Raw genomic sequence first — 17,051 nt, 5'->3', positions numbered from 1 at the left:
ATGTAATCAGAGATTTGTAATTTCCGGGCCCGCTCTGGGAAAGGCAGGCCCACAGACAAGGGGGAAGGCGACAATACCATCATTCAGTTCCGTCTCTCGCTCAGAAGAGAAGCTGCGAGGAGGTGGGGGGCAGGGAGAGAGGGAGAGAAGAGCCGCACTCAGTCCATCTTGAGGTTTACGTAGATGTAACGGATGAACTTCAGGGAGGAAAAGAAGGAGATGGTGCCCAGCATGAGGAAGAAGACGTAGCCAGTGAGCAAGGAGTAGCCAAAGAACTCCACTGTCTGCACCGCCCCAGACATGTTGGAGCGGCGGGCGTAGTAGAAGACCGAGTAGAGGAAGATGAAGAGGCCGGTGGAGCCGACGCTGAGCACCGAGCGCCACCACCAGCGGTAGTCCTCGCCCGACAGCTGGAAGTAGGTGAGCGCGATGGAGATGCAGGCCCCCACGCTCAGCAGGATGGCGAAGACAAAGAAGAGGATGCCGTACAGCGTGTACTGTTCCCGACCCCACACTGTGGCGAAGATGTAGTACAGCTCCACGGAGATGGCGCTGTGGAGAGAGGACGCACGTCGTTAGTCACCGCTCCCGGTGGCTCAGTCACTGGGCCAAGTGCGGCCACTCTGCTGTCTACCCCCGATTTCCCGGTTCTGTGGGCTTTTTTTTTGAGGGGGGCTACGTTTCGTTGCCTTCATTTCAAGAGCATCTTCCGTGAAAGGCTGGGACAAAGGACTTTGTCTTTTATTTTCCACTACAAATGAGTAATCAAATGGGCCGAAGCCCCCCATGATGCCCACACACTAAAATCAGAAACCAACAAGATTCAGGGAAGGGAATGGTGTCTCTGGAGAGCTTTCCAAATGGGCCACTCTCGGATCTGGCCTGGCTCAGGCTCATTCCTGCTTGGGGCTAGGAGGAGCCATTCCACAGTCACTTAATAACAGGAAATCAGGGTACCGCACTGAAGCTGGGTTAGCATACTGAGCGAGTGGCAAAGGAAAAGCTGAGGTCGGGAATCCGAGTGGTGGGCATGCGATACGGGTGGGTACCTGAAGGGCAGGAAGCCTCCAACAGTCATGTGGATGAGAGTAGACTTGTACCAGGGCTGGGGTGGGATCTCCCGGGCGATGTTCTTGGTGCGACAAGGTGCGTCAAAGGAGTTAGCGTTGTTCTTCCCGAAGATGCCTCCAATGACAGTGAGGGGAAAGCCCACCAGCAGCCAAACCGTGAGAAGCAGCAGGATGGTGGTGGCCGGCAGAGCCTGTGTCGAGCCGTTGGCCCAATGCACCGAGTTCACCACGCTCCATGTCAGGAAGAAAGGCACTGCGGGGATGGGCCCCCAGAGGGAGGGTCAGCGCGAGGGCTACATCCCTGCGGACACCCTCTCAGACAGGACCTAAAGGGGAGAGAGGTGAAGCAGCCAGCCACTCTACCAGTGATCGGTGCTCCCACATGTGTGCTAAGCTGGCTACCTCCACCGGCCCCCTTTCATGGTCCACTGCTCTTTGTTCTCGAACCAACACCGCTCCCCAGCCCATGGCCATCAAGGATCAGGGTGGCTGCTACATAATGATCTGAGCGTGAGGTCATCTGCCTCAAGGGGCCCCTCTTGCTGTGGCATTAGTAATTCCCTGCCAGGGATATTCCTTGGGATTCAACTCCTATTCTCAGAAAGCCTCGATTCAATTGTAAAAATGATGGGGCAGAAATCAAACACGTAGGACTAGAAGCAGTAAGGTTCTTGATGCAGGCTAACACTGCCTTTGAAAGGGTAATGTTTGAAAGGCTAGAGTGGGTCTAGCTCTAAAAAAAAAATTTTTTTTTTTAAATTATTTTACTATAATGGCTAAGAATACAGAATCCAGGCCGGCACCGCAGCTCACTTGGCTAATCCTCTGCCTGCGGCGCCAGCACCCTGGGTTCTAGTCCTGGTCGGGGCGCCGGATTCTGTCCCAGTTGCTCCTCTTCCAGAACAGCTCTCTGCTGTGGCCCGGGAAGGCAGTAGAGGATGGCCCAGGTCCTTGGGCCCTGCACCCACGTGGGAGACCAGGAAGAAGCACCTGGCTCCTGGCTTCGGATCAGCGCAGCACGCCGGCTGCAGTGCACCGGCCATAGTGGGCATTTGGGGGGTGAACCAATGGAAAAGAAAGACCTTTCTCTCTCTCTCTCTCACTGTCTAACTCTGCCTATCAAAAAAAAAAAAAAAAAAAAAAAAAAAGACCTGTCTCTTTCTCTGTAACTCTTTCAAAATAAATAAATATTTAAAAAAAAAAAAAATAGAGCTGGTGCTGCGGCTTAATAGGCTAATCCTCCGCCTGCGGCGCCAGCACACCAGGTTCTAGTCCTGGTCGGGGCGCCGGATTCTGTCCTGGTTGCCCCTCTTCCAGGCCAGCTCTCTGCTATGGCCCGGGAGTGCAGTGGAGGATGGCCCAAGTGCTTGGGCCCTGCACCCCATGGGAGACCAGGAGAAGCACCTGGCTCCTGCCTTAGGATCAGCATGGTCTTTAATAAAATTTTTTTGAAGATTTATTTATTTATTTATTTGAAAGCAGAGTTACAGAAAGGCAGAGGCAGAGGCAGAGAGAGAGAGAGAGAGAGAGAGAGAGGTCTCCGTCCACTGGTTCCCTACCCAAATGGCCACAACTGCCAGAGCTGGGCCAGTCCAAAGTCAGGAGCTTCTTCCAACTGGGCCTCTGCACACGCATGGGAGACTGGGAAGAAGCACTTCGCTCCTGGCTTTGGACTGGCGCAGCTCCGGCCTTTGCGGCCATCTGGGGAGTGAACCAACAGAAGGAAGAGCTTTCTGTCTCTCCCTCTCATTGTCTGTAACTTTGCCTCTCAAATAAATAAATAAAAATCTTTAAAAATAAAAAAAGTGCATTCTTTCTGATGGTTTTCTAATTCTGTTTCTGTCGCCTGTATTCCTTCCCTCTGACTCCCTCTGTCTCACTCTGACTCCATCCCAGGATGTGCTATTGGTCCCTAAGTCCAGGTAGCCCCACCAGGGAAGGGGAAGTCCTCACCAGAGAAGAGACTGGTGGTGAGAATGATGTTCCACACCCAACGCTCGCCTCCGATCTGCCGGTAGAAGTGGCTGGACACGTAGCCAGAGATGCAGCAGGTCAGGGCATACAACAAGATAGCTGCCGAGTTAATGGCCCCGTGACGGTGCACATTGAACATGCCCAGCAACGCCATGACAATGATGCCTGCAGGGTGGTAGTGCAAAGTCTGTGTTAGCTCGCATCTCTAGCAGCTTTAAGGAATCAGCTTCCTTTCTCCCAGACCCAGGGCCTCCAGCAAAACAGCATCCCCCAGTTCTGCTGTCCAGCAAACCCACCTTTCACTAGAGCCACTCCATCCCTCCCGTGTGCCCTGCACTATGGCTAGAACAGATCCACTTAACTCCCCGGTTCTACCCCATGAGAGAAATTCCTGATTCTTATCACCTCACCAGTGCCAAGAGCCAGGAACTGGGCACCCACGCCAAGCACAGCACAGAGCAGACCACGGTATGGAGGGAAACGGAAGACATCCGTATGGATAATTTTCCAGCCATTGTCACTTTGGTCAAAATCGTCACCAGAGCCTCCTGAGGTGCTCTCCTCGTCCAAGTTGTATCGGGCTAGGTCATTCCGAAGCACACGCATTAGAATGACAGCCACAAAACCCACCAGCAAAAACACGAGCACCATGGAGTTGATGATGGACAACCAATGGATTTCCAGCGTCCGGGGAAAGAAGCCGCCGTCGTCGCCACGCCGCCTGTCGCTCCGATGCTCCACTGCAGTCTCCGACCAGCGTACGCTGTACGTGTGGGTGAGGCCTAGCAACTCGTCAGACCGCAGCCCGTCCAAACTGTGGGGCTTCACATCCCGCACTGAGACGTTGGCAAATATGATTCGATCCCCGTGGAATTCTAAGTGGAAGTCCAAATGAGTCCAGAGTCCTATCTTGTGGCTGTGTGGCAGGAATCCACTCTCCTCCATGTAGCCCACAAAGCCACGGATTGGCAGGTCATCTACCACAAACTCAAAGTAGTACAGTTCCTCAATGGCCTGGCGCAGCTGCTCCACCTAGAAAGAGGAAGTCAGGAACCAATCACACGAGGCCTTCCTGCCTTCCCACGCATTGGGTTATATCTTGGGCTGGAGAATTCTTTGTTCTAAGAGGGGTTATGTGCATGGTCAGATGCAACATCTCTGATCTCTTTCCACTGTATGCCAGCAGCACCGCTGGTTGTGGCAATCAAAAATGCCTCCCGGGGGGCTGGCGCTGTGGCGTAGCAGGAGGAGCCACCTCCTGCAGTGCTGGCATCCCACATGGGTGCCAGTTCGAGACCCGGCTGCTCCTCTTCCAATCTAGCTCTCTGCTATGGCCTGGAAAAGCAGTAGAACAATGGCCCAAGTCCTTGGGTCCCTGCACCCATGTGAGAGACCCGGAAGAAGCTCCTGGCTCCTGGCTTCAGATCGGCACATCTCCGGCTGTTGTGGCCAATTGGGGAGTGAATCATCAGATGGAAGACCTCTCTCTCTCTCTCCCTCTCTCTCTCTCCTTCTTTCTCCGTGTAACTCTTCCAAATAAATAAATAAATCTTTTTTAAAAAACGCCTCTAAACATTGCCCAGTGTCCCTTGGGGGACAGAATTGCCTCCTGTTGAGAATCACTAGGTCAAACTCTAAGAAGTCGGAGAAAAAGAGATTTGACAGGGTTAAGACCTAGAAGAAGGAGGGAGACAAGCTGTAAGAAGGTCTGGAATAGACTAAGAAGTGCTGACATTTGCTCAAGAAAAAGCATGTCAGGGAAAGTTAGGTAGAGAATAAAGGAGTCAGTTAAGAATAAGGCAAGAGGTAGGTGTGGAAGGAAACAGAACCCCTTGAGAGTGATAGATGGGACCGTACTACGCACAGAGAAGCTGGGGCTAACATCTCGGCCCTAAATTCACGAACCATGTCATCCTCAAAAACTCCCTTCTCAGCAAGGCCATTTCTTAGCTAAATCTAGTAGCATCACCTGCTCTGCCTGCCACGTGGGGCTGTAGTTAGAACCAAGTCCGGTCGTTTCCATGGAGGCACCTTGAACTATAATTGCAAGGCCCTGAGAGTGCCCGGGGAGGGAGGCTCGGCGCTGACCTGTGCAGAGCTGAGCTGCATGTGACACAGGACTCGCTTCTCCACGTTCTCCCGAAAGCGGATCTCATACAAAGACTCGGCCATGCGGTCCCCGTCCAGCACTTCACCCAGGCTAAGGCTTTTGTGACGAATCTTCTCAGGGCAGCAGACGGGGAGCTGATAGTAGTGATAAGTTTCCTGAGGGTTATGGTAGGGTCCCACTTTGTTGACATACAGAATGACAGGGTCGCCGGCTTTGTAGTGTGTCACGCCATGCACTCCTGGCCCGTGGCCCGTACCCAGCAGCAGGATCAGGAATGGCAACCACTGGCAGCTCCAACGTCGAGGGTACCCTAGGACTGTCATCCTTAAATCCGCAGGACCTGTTCTGAGGGACTCCTGCGACCACAGAAACCAAGGGTCAACTCCCCGAAGTGCCGCTCACGGGCTCCGCCTCCTCCCACTAGCCTCCCGACCTCCACCTCACACCTCGTCTATCTCCAAGCCCTAGAGAGCCGGCTCCGCCTCTGCCCGCCGGGCCTCCCAAGGTGAGGGTGCAGCCCGCCCTCCCGGGGCCTCGCCGCGCGCTAGTCCGCTTCCATGGCAACGCCGCGCGCCCTCGCACCTCGGGTCCCTTCCCGCCACAGCCCCGGGTTTCTCAGCGCGCGGGAAGGGCCGGCCACGGCGGCGTCCGCGGCCTCTGCAGCGCCGTAGCTGCTCTCGGCTCCTGCCGGGGTCCCCCCCAGAGCGGCGCTGCGGCGGCGGGTTGAAGAGGACCTGGCGGCGACCTCCACCTGACTGTCCGCTGCTGCGCCTGATCACAGCGCCTGCGGCCACACCGCGCTGGATGCCGTGCTGGGCTCCGTCCAGTACTTTGCCAACGAGTTCTCTCCAGCCGCAGGCCCAGCCAGGCTCCGGGGCGCCCCTTGAGGCGAGGCTCGCCCGTCCCCACAGGGGGGTCTTCCCGGCGATCTGGAGAACAGCCCAGGACACGTCGGCCTTACCACTTCCGCCCTGGCCGGCGGGGACCTCAGCCCGGCGGAAAGCTCCGGTCCTGGAGGCTCGCAGTCTCGCTGCTGCGGATGCCGGCGCGCTTTCCCGGGGTGGCTCCTTGGCCGAGCCCGGGCTGCCAGGACGCGCACCCCTGTTGTGCCCGGGAGAATCTGAGGCGCCCCGCAGCCGCCGCCTCTGGATCACGGAAGGCCTGAGCGCGATGGGCGCCGCGCGAGCCCAGCGAGGGCCAGGCCGGCAAACGGAGCTGTGTCCGGGTCCACACCCTGTGGACGTCCCGGAGCGTCTTTCGGCCGGACCAATGGGACTTGCTGCCGGCCTTAAGGTCGAGCCCCGAGGGGCGGTTCGTGGCCCCTAGCCCGGGCAGGGTTGAGGCTTTGCGCTTCGCTTCCGTACCAGGGTCTGGATCTCACTGCCCTCCTCCCTTAACCCATCACGAATGGCCTAGTGTCGGAAGAACGAATACATTACAATGTCTTCCTGAAGTTGCCCTGTCGGTGCCCGGCAGTAAACAAACCAGACTGGAGCCAGGTCGGGTGCAGGGCCACACAGACACAGGCTAGCGGGCGCTGTTCCCCCGGGCGTGGGCAGCTCCGAGTGGTTATTGTTCATCGCAGGTAAAGAACCTTGTCCCCCTCTCGTTGTGTGATGCCCTTGTTTTTATCTGTGTGTTCGTGTCTGGGGTTCTTTTCTGTATTGCACATGCTTTTGTAAAACTTCGTTCTTGTCTGACTCAGCTGTCTTAAGAAGGGGGTTCTGCTGTTGGGGGTTCTCCTGGAAAGCTGGCCTCTCCTCTGGACACTGACTTCTCTCTGGCCCCCTGGGAGCTGTGGCTGGGAAAGCTGTCTCCCCCACCTCCAATTACGTTGAAAAGCCCTTCATTTACCCACTTCCGTGATTATTGCCCTTTCTGACCCAGCCTTTTTCTCTGCAGACATGGGTGGGGCTCCAGAAAGTAGAGGGTTGGGTTTTGTAATAAAGTTATTTTGTGGGGCCAGCGTTGTGGCATAGCAGGTTAAGCCGCGGCCTGCAGCCTCAGAGCCCTGTTTGTGTCCTGGCTGCTCCCCTTCCGTCTGATCCAGCTCCCAGCTATTGGCCTGGGAAAGGAGTGGAAGATGGCCTAAGTGTTTGGGCCCCTGACACTCACCTGGGAGACCTGGAATAAGCTCCTGGCTCCTAGCTTTGGCCTGGTCCAGCCCCCGCCATTGTGGCCATTTGGAGAGTGAACCAGCAGATGGAAGACCAGTGTCACGAAGCCCCCTTCACTTATTTCTCTGCCTCTCAAATAAAATAAGAAATAGTTGCTAATGCAGGAAACCTAACACACACACACACACACACCCCACTTTTTTTTAAAGATTTATTTATTTGAAAGGCAGAGAGACAGAGGGCGAGAAGAGAGATCTTCCATCTGCTGGTTCATTCCCCAAATGGCTGCAAAGGCCAGAGCTGGGCTGATCCAAAGCCAGGAGCCTCTTCTAGATCTCCCACGTGGGTGCAGGGGCCCAAGGACTTGGGCCATCTTCCACTGCCCTCCCAGGCCATAGGAGAGAGCTGGATGGGAAGTCGAGCAGCTGGGACTTGAACCAGCAACCATGTGGGATGCTAGTACTGCAGGCGGTGGCTTTACCTGACACACCACAGCACCGGCCCTTCTAGCCCTTTCTTTCAATGCCTCCCCTCAAATATCAGTGTCACCAAGTCCCCTCCACTTCTTTCCTGAATATCTTCCGAATGCTTGCCCTCTACCATTCTCTCTCACTCTCTCCCACAAATTACCATGACAACTATCCTGCTGGTCCCCTTGGTCATTTTCCACATTGCTACTGGAAGGATTTTTCTTTTGTAACCAAGACCTCTGGGTAAGGGTTTCCTGAGCACCAGATTGACTGAAAGAGCAACAGGAAGCAATCTATCTACTGGTTCACTCCCCAAAAGGCTGCAACAGCTAGCGCTGAGCCAGGCTGACGCCAAGAGTCACTGACTATCCCAGTCTCCCACGTGGGTGCTAGGGTCAAAATACTTGGCCATCTTTTTGCTGCCTTCCCAGGCAGACTAGCAGGGCTAGATCAGGAGCAGAGCAGCCAGGAATTGAACTGGTCCACAATATGGGATGGGATGCAGGTGTCTTTTTTTAAGACTTTTTTTTTTCATTTATTTGAAAGTCAAAGTTACAGAGAGAAGAGGAGAGACAGAGAGAGAGAACTTCTGTTTCCTGGTTCACTCCTCAAATGGCTACAATGGCCAATGCTGGGTCAGGCTGAAGCCAGGAGCCCAGAGCTTCTTCTAGGTCTCCCACGTGGGTGCAGGGGCCCAAGTAATTGTCTGTTTCCCACTTTTTTTTTTTTTACCATTAGCAGGGAGCTGGATTGGAAGTGGATCAGCTGGGTCTCAAACCGGCACCCATATGGGATGCTGGCATTGCAGGGAGAGGCTTAACCCATTACATCACAACGTAGTACCCAGGATACGGGTGTCTTAACCTGCACAATAAACAAAACAATCCAGTTCCCAGTTTTGTTTTACAAGCTCTAAATTTTTAAAAAATGTTTATTTTTAAGTTTTGTATTTTCATTTTTATTTGAAAAGCCGAGAAAAGTATCTTCCATCTGCTGGTTCACCTCCAAATGCTTGCAACAGCCAGGACTGGGCCAGGCAGAAGCCAGGAATCTTGGAACTCAATCTGGATCTCCCCAGTGTGGCGCAGGAACCCAGCTACTTGAGCCATCATCTGCAGGCACCAAGGGTGTATGTTAGCAGGAAGCTGGAATTGGAAGTGGAGCTGGGACTTGAATGTAGGCACTTCAAGATGGGATGCAGGTGTTCCAAACAGTATCATTTTCAAAAGATAGATTTATTTATTTGAAAGGTTGAGAGATTGATCTTCATCTGCTGGTTCACTCCCCAAATGCCTACAATAGCCAGGGCTCTGCCAGGCCAAAGCCAGGAGACTGGGATGCCATTAGGACCGTGTGGATGGCAGAGACCCAAGTACTTGAGCTATTTTCCCCTGCCTTCCCAGGCATATTAAACCTGGATTGGAAGTGAAGAAACCTGGACTTAACCTGCCACTCCAATATGAGATGGGGGCATCCCAAGCAGCGCCCCACAACATCCGACTCCCAGGCAGTGTTCACTGCTAGGTAAAATGCATGCCCCTAGTTTGTCGTTTAAAATCTGTATTAGTTCTTTGACTTCCACCTGCTGGTTCACTCCCCAGATGGCTGCACTGGCCACTGTTAGGTCATGCCAAAGCCAGTGGCCTGGACCTCCATCTGGGTCTCCCATGTGGGTAGCAGGGGCTGTCTTATGCTGCTTTCCCAGGCACATTAACAGGGAGCTAGATTGGAAATAAAGCAGCTAGGACCTAAACTAGCACTCCTGGAGTACCAGCATCATAGACAGCAGCTTAGTCCATTATGTCAAAATGCCAGCCCCTTATTTGAACATCTTTATGTATTTTTACTTACTTGAAAGACAGATCTCCCCACTAGTTCACTCTCCAAATGCCCACAACAGCTAGTGCCAGGACAGCCCAAAGCCAGGAGCTCAGAACTCTATCTGGGTCTCCCTTGTAGGTGGCATCGACCCAACTACCTGAGTCATCACCTGCTGCCTCCCAGGGTGCACATTAGCAAGAAGCTGGGATTGGAGGTGAGGCTGGGACTTGAAGCTGGGCACTCCGATATGGGGTGCTGGCAGCCCAGTGGCATCTTACCTGCTCTGCAAAACGCCTATCCCCACTGTGGTATTGCAGGTAAAGCCGCTGCCTGCAGTGCCGGCATTCCACATGGGTGCTGATTTGAGTCCTGGCTGCTCCACTTCTGATCCAGCTCTCTGCTATGGCCTGGGAAAGCAGTGGAGGATGGCCCAAGTCCTTGGGCCCCTGCACTCACGTGGGAGACCCGGAAGAAGCTCCTGGCTTCAGATCGGTGCAGCTCTGGCTGTTGTGGCCATTTGGGGAGTGAACCAGCAGATGTAAGACCTCTCTCTACCTCTCCTTTACTCTGTGTAACTTTTTTTTTTTTTTTTTTTTTGACAGGCAGAGTGGACAGTGAGAGAGAGACAGAGAGAAAGGTCTTCCTTTTGCCGTTGGTTCACCCTCCAATGGCCGCCGCGGCCAGTGCACTGTGGCCGGCGCACCGCGCTGATCCGATGGCAGGAGCCAGGTGCTTCTCCTGGTCTCCCATGGGGTGCAGGACCCAAGCACTTGGGACATCCTCCACTGCACTCCCTGGCCACAGCAGAGAACTAGCCTGGAAGAGGGGCAACCGGGACAGGATCGGTGCCCCGACCGGGACTAGAACCCGGTGTGCCGGCGCCACAAGGCGGAGGATTAGCCTAGTGAGCCGCGGCGCTGGCCACTTTTTTTTTTTTAAGATTTATTTATTTGAGAGTTACAGAGAGAGAAGGAAAGAGAGAGAGCATGAGCGAGTGGTCTTCCATCTTCTGGGTCTCCCATACAGGACCTAAACTGACATGCATATGGGTTGCTGGCACTGCGTGCAGCAGCTCTACCCACTTCGCCACAGTCCCCTGACTTTCAAATAAATAAAAATAAATATATATATTTTTAAAAAGAATGCCTATCCTGGGGCCACGCTGTGGCACACTGGGTTAGCACCCTGGCCTGAAGCATCGGCATCCCATATGGGCGCCAGTTCAAGACCCAGCTGTTCCACTTCCGATCCAGCTGCTATGGCCTGGGAAAGCAGTAGAAGATGGCCCAAGTCCTTGGTCCCCTGCACCCACGTAGGAGACCCAGAGGAAGCTCCTGGCTCCTGGCTTCGGATCGGCGCAGCTTTGGCCGTTGCGGCCAACTGGGGAGGGAACCAGCAGATGGAAGACCTCTCTCTCTCTCTCTCTCTCTCTCTCTCTCTCTATCTGCCTCTCCTCTGTGTTACTCTGACTTTCAAATAAATAAATAAATCTTTAAAGAAAATTGCCTATCCCTAAATATTCTTTAAAATATTTTTCAATTTTTCTTTTCCCTTTCCTCGTCTCCCTCCCCCTCCCCATTCCCTTACCTGAAGGCAGAGAGGGAAAGATCTCCCACCCACTGAATCAACTTTCCAGATACCTGCAACAGCCAGGACTGGGCCAAGCCAAAGCCAGGAGCCCCAGATTCCATCCTGATCTCTCATGCGGGTGGGGGGACTGAACTACCTAAGCCTCATCTCAGGCCCAAGCTCTGATTTTGATGTACACCAAAACTTGGCCATGAGTATATAAGCTAAAGTCAAAGTGACAGTATGCGAGGCCTCAAACTTGGATCCTAACTTTCTCCAGGTGTATTTCCCTTCTGGGAACCCTACCCTACGCTGGATTCAAACTGAAATCTTTAAAGTCATGTTGTCTCAAACCTACAAATCTTATTTCTGCCTGGACTACCCAGTCTCCATGCCCTTCACACATGCCTAGAGAACATAAATTTTTTTACTTTTTTTTTTTGACAGGCAGAGTTAGTGAGAGAGAGAGACAGGGAGAAAGGTCTTCCTTCCGTTGGCTCACCCCTCAAATAGCTGCTATGGCCAGCGCACTGCACTGATCCAAAGCCAAGAGCCAGGCACTTCCTCCTGGTCTCCCATGTGGGTGCAAGGCCCAAGCACTTGGGCCATCCTCCACTGCCTTCCCTGGACACAGCAGAGAGCTGGACTGGAAGAGGAGCAATCAGAACAGAACTGACGCCCTAACTGGGACTAGAACCCAGTGTGCCGGCGCTGCAGGCGGAGGATTAGCCTAGTGAGCCATGGCGCTGGCTGAGAACATATTTTTAAATAGTAAAATTATCACCCTCTTTAAACCTTCCCTTACATCCTACAGGGCTTATTTTTTTTTAAAAAAATGATTTATTTGAAAGGCAGAGCAACAAAGAGGAGAGAGAGAGAGAGAAAGTGGTACCTTCTATCTGCTCTTTCGCTTCCCAAATGGCTGCACAAAGCCAGGAACCTAGAACTCCATCCAGGTCTTGTGTGTGGGTGGCAGGGGTCGCAGCACTTGAGCTGTTGTCTGCTGATTTCCCAAGCATGTTAGCAACAAGCTGGTTTGGACGAGGAGCCGCCAGGATTCAAATCAGCACTCTGACACGGGATGCTGATGTCTCAGGTGGCAGCTTAACCTGTAGTGTCACAATGCCAGCCCCTTCCAGTTTTTTTCTTTTTTTAATACTTCATCTCAGGGCCGGTGTAACCGGTTTGCAGCACTGGCATCCTATATGGGCAGCAGTTCGAGTCCCAACTGCTCCAACTCCAAACCATTTCCCTGCTAATGTGCCTGAGAAAGCTGCGGAAAATGGCCTAAATGCTTGGGCCCCTGCACACCCACATGGGAGCCCCAGAGAAAGATTCTCGCTCTTGGCTTTGGTCTGGCTCAGCTTGGCCACTGCAGCCACTTGTGGGGTGAACCAGAGGACGGAAGATCTGTCTTCCTCTGTAACTCTACCTTCCAAATTAAATAAATAACACTTCATCTCATGGAACGGTTATTTTGCTTAAGTGTTTGTCTCCCTTGCCAGCTGCCAACTCCTCATGGGGAGGCTATAATTTGTCCATCTTTGTACCTTCAGAAGTTTGCAGTGTTATGTATGTACTAGGCAGTTTGATGCCTGTTCCTTGAGTAAACCATTTACTCTGAACCATGATGAGTGGCTACAGCTGCCACCAAGCCACCTACCAAGGACCGGGGTGAGCCTTCTTACCACACCGAGGATGGTGAGCTGGCTTCCAACAGAATTTTGGAACTATCCTACCAGGGTCAACTCTCAACAAAGGGAAGCTCACCGGTAGCCTATGGCATAATCCGTTCTTGGATTTTTTTGGGTTTGTTTTGGAGGATGGAAAATGAAAGAATTCAGATCCTTTGTTCTTTGCTCTCCCCTCCAAAATCTTAGCATAAAATCCACATTCCATCATTTCAGACCCGCTCTTCCCTGTTTTTGTTGCTTCTTGCATTGTTTCATTGCAGCTACCAAGCAAAACCCTGGGGTTCAATTATCCATCAGTTTCAAGATACTAAAGGGATCTCAACACAGGTTCTGTAAATTTGTATCCTCCAACCCCATTTGGGCCCTTGCTGCCCAGTGATCCTGCCCATTTTCCAACCATCTCTTTTTCATTCTCCACAACCCATTCTTTTCAAACTTCTGATTTCACCTCTCTTCTCGTCAGTGAACCTCCCTTGATACCCAATGGGACATGCAAGCAAAAACAAAAAGCACCTTAACAGACATTTGGTCAAGTGCTATGTCTGACAAAGTGTTGGTGTTGGGAAGCACCTAGAAGGGAGGAGCATCTTAGGTGTGGACAGGCAGTACAGCCTTCCTTAAAAACGGCTGTGATTGGGCCAGTGCTGTGGTGCAGTGGGTTAGTCATGACCTGCAGTACCAGCATCTCACATGGGCACCAGTTATAGTCTAGGCTGCTCCACTTCCAATCCAGCTCTCTGCTATGACCCAGGAAAGCAGTGGAAGATGGCCCAAGTGCTTGGGCCCCTGCACCCAGGAGACCTGGAAGAAGCTCCTGGCTCCTGGCTTCAGATCGGTCCAGCTCCTGCCGTTGCGGCCATTTGGAGAGCAAACCAGCGAATGGAAGACCTTTCTCTCTCTCCCTCTCTCTGTAACTCTACCTCTCAAATAAATAAAAAAAAAAATTTTTTTTTTTTTAAAAAGAGGCCTGAATTGAGGGAGTGGCATTGAGCTTGGAGAGCCAAGTGTCTTATTTAAGATATATTAAGAGGTAGAAGAGACATGATTTGGTGATAAATTATGTGTAGGGACTAAGGCAAGAGGAAGGGCCTGAGATGACATTTTGGTGTCTAAGGATAACTAGTGCACAATTTACGGTGAGTTTGAGGTGCCTAGGAGAGACCTGTCTATGTGACGTCCAATGAGCAATTAGGCTGCATCTGGAACTCCAGTGATATCTGGGACAGAGATGAGATCAGGAGCAGCAAGCACATTGAAGCTCTGGGAGTGTAAGGATAAGGTCTTAAGGGGAAAATGTGAAGGTCTGAGAAAACAAGGCCTGTGATAGAACCCTTAGGATAAGATTAAGAGATAAAGGGGGACTGATGAAGCTCCAAAGGAGGCTGAGGATGACCAGAGGCATGGGAGGATATTAAACTAGAGGTCCGGGTCATGGAGGATGCCTGTTAAGGTTACATTCCTATAGCAGGCTTCAACACCTTGAACTTCTCTGTAATGCCCCTGTGCATCTCATGCTCGCTTAAGCGCAAGGGGCAGAAGGTCTCTACTGGCCTGGTCACTTTATCCTAGTACTGCACGCTCCGGCAGAAAGGAGGTGCTCCGTGCACCTGGATGGCTAGGGGGAGAGTCTCACCAGATTGCAGGGCATGCCTCTGGGAACAAATCTGTTCCAAACCACACTGCATTTTCAAGCTTCGTGGCCCGTGACAGATAGAAGGTGGATTGTGATGTGGATGGAACATGAAACCTTGGTAAGTTCCGTAACCAAGGAGGAAGTAGTACCAACAGCCAGTGGAGACAGAAAGAACTGCTCCTCCTATCCCCCTTCAAGTTGCTAGCAGAGGGCTGGGCCCAGCATCCCAGACTTAATGTGACTCCATAGGCAAGCATCCAGAGACCAGCTTCACTTTGGTACCCTGGCCTTCAGTGGCTAGAGGTGTTGGCCTTGGAGTAGACAGGAGGCTTCCAGGTAGCCAAGCTCCTTGCTCTCAGCAAGCCCGGCAATATGGGGAAGGGAGATGCGGTGGAGGCGGCAGCAGCACCAGCCACCCCGGCTTACCGATCTGTCATGGAGGAGTATGGCTATGAGGTGGGCAAGGTCATTGGCAATGGCTCCTACGGGACAGTGTACGAGGCTTATTACACGAAGCAGAAGGTCATGGTGGCCGTCAAGATCATCTCAAAGAAGAAGGCCTCTGAGGACTATCTAAACAAGTTCCTGCCCCGCGAGATACAGGTTGGAGAGTGCTGGGAGAGGGAGTGGCAGTTTACTAAGCTGCATGAGGTTTTTTAGAAGGGATGTGGTTAGGAAGTGGTGGGGCCACCCCCTCCCCCCAAACTAGGCACCTAAGCAGCTAGGAAAATTCATTAACGTCAACTCAACCGCTCTTGCCTACCCACTCCCCTCCAGCTCTCCCGAGTGCAAAACGAGGTCTACCTCCAGGCCAGCAGCCCTGTGCTGCAGAGCTCCAGTAGCAGAGGGCTGGGAGTGCAGCCGGGGCCCACCCTTCTCGGGTTTGATGGGTGCCTCTCCTGGGGGCAGGTAATGAAAGTCTTGCGGCACAAGTACCTCATCAACTTCTATCAGGCCATCGAGACCACGTCCCGCGTGTACATCATCCTGGAGCTGGCACAAGGTGGAGACGTCCTCGAGTGGATCCAGCGCTATGGGGCCTGCTCGGAGCCCCTTGCTGGCAAGTGGTTCTCCCAGATGGCCCTGGGCATCGCCTACCTGCACAGCAAGGGCATCGTGCACCGGTGAGGGCGCTGCCACTCGGACGGGGGCCTTCAGGCTCTCAAGGGGGCTTTATTATACAGCTTCTGCTTTCTGCCTTTTCCTCCTTTGCGCTCTCCTCATTATCCAGGTCCATGCATCCATTCTATTTTAATCCTCTGGTCAAGGACACTTACATAAAGTGCCCAGTGTGCAGACCCCTTTATGAAATGCAGTAGTGAGACCCCAGTGGTCCTCAAGGACCTCATAACACCTTGGCTCTCTCCTGCTGACACTGTGGTCTCGTAATGGCATCCCCCTCCCACCTGGCCCATCCTCAACTTAGCCTCCATCCCCCAGCCCTTCCCTTCAGCTCCCGGTCTAATACAAAGCCCTCTCCCCAGCCTGACCCCCAGCCTTTCTGCTGCTGGTAGGGACTTAAAGTTGGAGAACTTGTTGTTGGACAAGCGGGAGAATGTGAAGATATCGGACTTTGGCTTCGCCAAGATGGTGCCTCCTAACCAGCCTGTGCGTAGTAGCTCTTCTTACCGCCAAATGAACTGCTTTTCCCACCTCAGCCAGACCTACTGTGGCAGCTTTGCGTACGCCTGCCCCGAGATCTTGCTAGGCTTGCCCTACAACCCTTTCCTGTCGGACACCTGGAGCATGGGAGTCATCCTTTATACTCTGGTGGTCGCCCGTCTGCCCTTCGATGACACCAACCTCAAGAAGCTGCTGAAGGAGACTCAGAAGGAGGTCTCTTTCCCGCAGAACAACGCCATCTCCCAGGAGTGCAAGGTGCTTGCTCCCCCAGGAAAGCTGAAGCCTTAGAGATGACCCATGGGGAGGGGCAAATTCCCAAGCTAGGCCACCCAGCCCTGGGCAAGCCATCCCACACTCTTGTCCCTGGGGAGGGCTTATAGGGCCACATCCTTAAGCAGATTCCCACTACTATCCCTTTAGGCTAGGAGGGGCTTGTGCAAGGGATTTCCCCAAGAATTCCTCCCTTCCCTTCCAGGGAGCTGAATACTTAGCTTACCAGGATAAAACCAGGGCCACACCCCCTTTCACTAAAGTAGCATAGGCGCCACCTTATATTCGCTTGGGGTCCAGCTGCTTACTGTGTGGCACAGTGCAGGGTAAGCTTAGCCAGGACCTTTCTCTCTCCTGCCCTAGAACCTGGTCCTTCATATGCTATGCCAAGCAGCCAAGCGTGCCACCATCCTGGACATCCTCAAGGATCCCTGGGTGCTCAAGTTCCAGCCTGAGCAACCCACCAATGAGATCAGGCTGCTTGAGGCCATGTGCCAGCCCACCACCAGCAGCACCAGCAATCGGCAGCAATCCTTGGGCAACACGACCTGAAAATGGGAGGGGAGGGAAGGAAAGGAGAAGGCAGGGACTGAGGGGCAAAGCAGGAGGGTCCAGGGCTAAAAATCTTTTATACCGTAAATAAATCTGATTTAGTTTCATCAGCTATGTTCAGATATTCTTTTCTCAAGGGAACCTTAGT

At 52.9% G+C, this 17,051-nt stretch overlaps 2 protein-coding genes across 6 annotated transcripts; one reads left to right on the top strand and one right to left on the bottom strand.

Moving 5' to 3' along the window:
• Nucleotide 1: 1 nt before the first annotated feature.
• TM9SF1 (transmembrane 9 superfamily member 1) lies at nt 2–6,308 on the bottom strand. Of its 3 annotated transcripts, none has more exons than XM_062205369.1 (6): nt 6,116–6,308; nt 5,133–5,510; nt 3,455–4,076; nt 3,024–3,209; nt 1,050–1,323; nt 2–552 (listed from the first exon to the last, which is right to left on the bottom strand). In XM_062205369.1, the coding sequence occupies exons 2-6, from the start codon at nt 5,475–5,477 to the stop codon at nt 159–161; spliced, it is 1,821 nt and encodes a 606-aa protein (XP_062061353.1). In that variant the 5' UTR covers nt 5,478–5,510; nt 6,116–6,308; the 3' UTR covers nt 2–158. The 3 variants fall into 3 exon arrangements, with proteins under 3 accessions (XP_062061353.1, XP_062061350.1, XP_062061351.1); XM_062205366.1 differs by lacking the exon at nt 6,116–6,308 and adding an exon at nt 5,737–5,874; XM_062205367.1 differs by lacking the exon at nt 6,116–6,308 and adding an exon at nt 5,601–5,705.
• Nucleotides 6,309–6,349: 41 nt separating this feature from the next.
• On the top strand, nt 6,350–16,981 carry TSSK4 (testis specific serine kinase 4). Of its 3 annotated transcripts, none has more exons than XM_062205377.1 (4): nt 6,350–6,739; nt 15,368–15,582; nt 15,973–16,336; nt 16,715–16,981. In XM_062205377.1, exons 2-4 carry the CDS (start codon nt 15,371–15,373, stop codon nt 16,901–16,903), a joined length of 765 nt encoding a protein of 254 aa, XP_062061361.1. In that variant the 5' UTR covers nt 6,350–6,739; nt 15,368–15,370; the 3' UTR covers nt 16,904–16,981. The 3 variants fall into 3 exon arrangements, with proteins under 3 accessions (XP_062061361.1, XP_062061363.1, XP_062061362.1); XM_062205379.1 differs by lacking the exon at nt 6,350–6,739 and adding an exon at nt 10,729–15,061; XM_062205378.1 differs by lacking the exon at nt 6,350–6,739 and adding an exon at nt 10,729–15,061 and having other exon boundaries at nt 15,943–16,336.
• The last annotated feature ends 70 nt before the right edge of the window (nt 16,982–17,051 follow it).

This window comes from Lepus europaeus, chromosome 11 (assembly GCF_033115175.1).
Source record: "Lepus europaeus isolate LE1 chromosome 11, mLepTim1.pri, whole genome shotgun sequence".
Classification (NCBI taxonomy): Eukaryota; Metazoa; Chordata; class Mammalia; order Lagomorpha; family Leporidae; genus Lepus; species Lepus europaeus.
The sequence above is the reverse complement of the archived record's forward strand: the minus strand, read 5'-3'. Positions and strand labels throughout refer to the sequence as shown.

What these genes read in the sequence shown, in the direction of transcription:
- TM9SF1 (XM_062205369.1), bottom strand. Translation starts at nt 5,477, where the DNA reads ATGACAGTCCTAGGGTACCCTCGACGTTGGAGCTGCCAGTGGTTGCCA. An exon ending in CACCACCAGTCTCTTCTCTG is followed by an intron (nt 1,324 to 3,023) that starts GTGAGGACTTCC and finishes CCATCCCCGCAG; the next exon opens with TGCCTTTCTTCCTGACATGG. An exon ending in GGAGGCTTCCTGCCCTTCAG is followed by an intron (nt 553 to 1,049) that starts GTACCCACCCGT and finishes CTCTCTCCACAG; the next exon opens with CGCCATCTCCGTGGAGCTGT.
- TSSK4 (XM_062205378.1), top strand. Translation starts at nt 14,831, where the DNA reads ATGGGGAAGGGAGATGCGGTGGAGGCGGCAGCAGCACCAGCCACCCCG. An exon ending in TCCTGCCCCGCGAGATACAG is followed by an intron (nt 15,062 to 15,367) that starts GTTGGAGAGTGC and finishes TCCTGGGGGCAG; the next exon opens with GTAATGAAAGTCTTGCGGCA. An exon ending in CCATCTCCCAGGAGTGCAAG is followed by an intron (nt 16,337 to 16,714) that starts GTGCTTGCTCCC and finishes CTCCTGCCCTAG; the next exon opens with AACCTGGTCCTTCATATGCT.